The sequence below is a fragment of the Sinocyclocheilus anshuiensis genome, unplaced genomic scaffold, assembly GCF_001515605.1.
Source record: "Sinocyclocheilus anshuiensis isolate Anshui unplaced genomic scaffold, SAMN03320099.WGS_v1.1 scaffold517, whole genome shotgun sequence".
Taxonomy (NCBI): Eukaryota; Metazoa; Chordata; class Actinopteri; order Cypriniformes; family Cyprinidae; genus Sinocyclocheilus; species Sinocyclocheilus anshuiensis.
In genome coordinates, this window is record NW_015536535.1 from 1,746,117 (window position 1) to 1,749,144 (window position 3,028).

Consider the following 3,028-nt stretch of genomic DNA (forward strand, 5'->3'; position numbering starts at 1 on the left):
GGACCTCAGAACACGGCCAGAAATCCCATCAGGACCTGCTGCTTTCCTGACGTCCACTCGCTTTAGGGTCCTCCGAACCTCGTCCTCCGACACAGTGATTACATGATTATCGCTGCTCTGTCTGCAGCTTCCTGACGCGCTGATCGGCAGAGTCGCGCTGCCTCGATTGCATTCAAAGCGGCTGTAGAAAGAGTTTAACTCATCAGCCAGCGACGGGTCTGCGCTCACAGCTGCAGAGGATTTATTTCCAAAGGCACAGATGGTCCTCAGTCCCTGCCACATGCGTCGAGAGTCATTTAGCTGGAAATGAGACTCTATTCGTTCCCTGTATCGGAGTTTGGCGGCTCTTACCGCCCGTCGGAGATCATAGCACGATGCTTTGTACTCACTCATGTTCCCCGACGACAGACCGGCGTTGTATGCGGCAGTGCGTTTGTTTACTGCAGCACGGATTGTTCTGTCCACCCACGGTTTCTGATTTGAGAAGGTCCTTATAGTTTTTGTATCTGTTGCTTGTTCGGTTAGCGTGTTTACAAAGCTTAATGCTACATCCAGATGAACTCGCTTGGAACATGTCCCAGTCGACGTCATTAAGAGCCGCCTGTAGCATAGCTTCTGAGTGGCAGGACCAGCGCGTCACAACTCTCAGCACTGGGGGTTCTTGAACGAGCCTTTGTTTATATTCCGGTGTGAGGAAAATGGCGGCATGGTCCAATTTGCCAAAAGCCGGTAGTGAGCGAGCTTTATAGGCATTCTTCTACTGAGAGTAGCAATGATCCAGTGTATTTGGTCCTCTAGTTGGACAGGATATATGTTGATAAAAGTTCGGCATGACCTGCCTGAGGTTGGCTTTGTTAAAGTCCCCCGCGATGATAAAAGCAGCGTCAGGATGTTTGTTAATGTAACCGCTGAGCACATCGTGAAGCTTAGACAAAGCCAAGCTGGTGTCTGCCTGTGGTGGAATGTAAACAGCAGTAACGATGATAGATGAAAACTCCCGGGGCAGATAGAATGGGCGGCAAATAATGGATAAATGTTCCAGATGAGGCGAGCAGGAGCGCGACAGAGTGGAGATATTCCTGGGGTCACACCATTTCTTGTTAATCATGAAACACACTCCACCACCTTTGGATTTCCCGGCCTCGGCTGTTCTGTCCATCCTTAAAACAGAGAAGTTATCAGACGGCGTTACAGCAGTGTCCGGGACCAAGGTCGTTAGCCATGTTTCAGACAAACAAAGGATGTTACAGTCCCTGATGTCCCGTTGGAAACTTATCCTGGCTCTGAGATCGTCCACCTTATTCTCTAAGGATTGGACATTCGCAAGCAGAATGCTCGGCAGAGGAGGGCTGTGTGCTCTTTGCCTCAGTCTGTTGTGAATCCCAGCGCGCTTCCCGCGGTGTTTCTTAATCCGTCACCGCGGTGGGTTGTTCAGGTGGCCATTGTTCATCTCGGCGTTCCGGAGAATTTCAGATGGCCACGATGGGTTGGAGGATAAAGTGTCCTGAAACAGGTTAGTGTAGCGGTGTCCAATGTCCAAAAGTGTTCTTTTGTCGTAAGTGATCAGTGCAGACGATATGTGTGTAAAAAGAGAGAGCAAAAGAAAGTACAAAAGTAAATAAAAGCACAATCTAAGTGGAGCGACCTGGACGGCGTCCGAACTCAGCAGCGCCATCTTGGAAAAAAAAGAATTTAGCTACAATTGTGTGTGTGTGTTTTGTTGCTGTGACTTGGGAAGTTTAAGTGTGTGAAGTGTGTGTGTTTGCAATCAGTGTGTGTAGCACATATCACCCACGTTGCAGGTTCCTTTCCTCTTTCGTGTCCTCGTCGATACGTGGGAAGCGGACCTGACACGATGATCATCGTCGCGGGTGATGTGCTTCACACTGTCTCGAGCAGACTCCTGAAGTCCCTCTTCAGACCTTCAAAGCTATTAATCTGCTAGCATGTTTCCTTATTATTATTATTATTATTATCATTATGGTTTTTATTTTATATTTTACTGTGCATAACCAAAACTACTCACTTTACCCATTTTCATTACCGACCATGTAAGTCTGCATGAAGTCTCCACTGAACAACAGACAAGAGAAACAAACACCCTACAAGCACAGTACTGTTTCTAATTTTTATTTCTCAGGCCTAAACAGAGAGTAAATGTCTGATTTTTTTTTTTTGCACATAAGAATAAAAATACTCTCTCTGTTCCAGTTTTCTCACACTTTTGAACTGAGCACTTTTCTAACAATAGAGATTACATAGATTACATAACTGCAGGGCAAAAGTCTTCATTTGTAATTTATAATATACTAAAAATACAATATGTATCATGGCAAGCAAATGGTTGGGGTAATTAAATCGTCAAGGGAGGCAAAGAGAGGTCTTAATTAAGTTACGAAAACGGCATACGCTAGAGCCCCAGAGGAATTTCCAGTGGAGCTTGACATGCTGTGACTTATAATGTAATTATAGCTTTAATACCAAGCTAAAAACCAATGCAAACAAAATGCTTTCGCTTCTCTCACTGTTTAGTCACTTAGACCTGCGGTCATAACCTAACGTGATAAAGAAAGCTGTAATCTGGATAAATATGCGGAAAATCACAACTCAAAAAACATTGTTCAGTGTTAAAAACACGATCATGATTTTTGGCCAAATAGTTGTGGCAAATACTGTTTTCACTAGATTTATTCCTGCAGGAACATGTGCCACATGCAAAGTCAAAAAAATCTGTTTAAATAAGGTGGTAGTGATTATCATAACTTAATAATAGGCTAAAAACGATGTAGGAGCGTCTTTCTCATCACTATTGTGTGAACAAGGTTTAGTGCTTTAAGGAGGCTGACCTTACATTTAATGCACTCTAAGATGATTTAGATGGAAAAACATCTGCTAAATGGCATGCAATCTTGCACTGCTGCTGTAGGCAGAGAAGCACAAGAGAAGAGGGCATGAGTCAGCAGATCTCAGTCAGACCTTCATCTACAACAGCTTCACACCCACAGACCATATTTACTCAGTGTGTCAC

At 44.5% G+C, this 3,028-nt stretch overlaps 1 protein-coding gene across 1 annotated transcript in view; it reads right to left on the minus strand.

Moving 5' to 3' along the window:
- The window catches only part of LOC107695764 (uncharacterized), a 14,862-nt gene extending 14,330 nt beyond the window's left edge, over positions 1-532 (minus strand). The window contains exon 1 of the mRNA XM_016495805.1: positions 5-532. Within this exon, the coding sequence (XP_016351291.1) occupies positions 5-393 (389 nt within the window). The 5' untranslated portion in view covers positions 394-532. The remainder of the gene's footprint in view (positions 1-4) is intronic.
- Between the last annotated feature and the right edge of the window lie 2,496 nt (positions 533-3,028).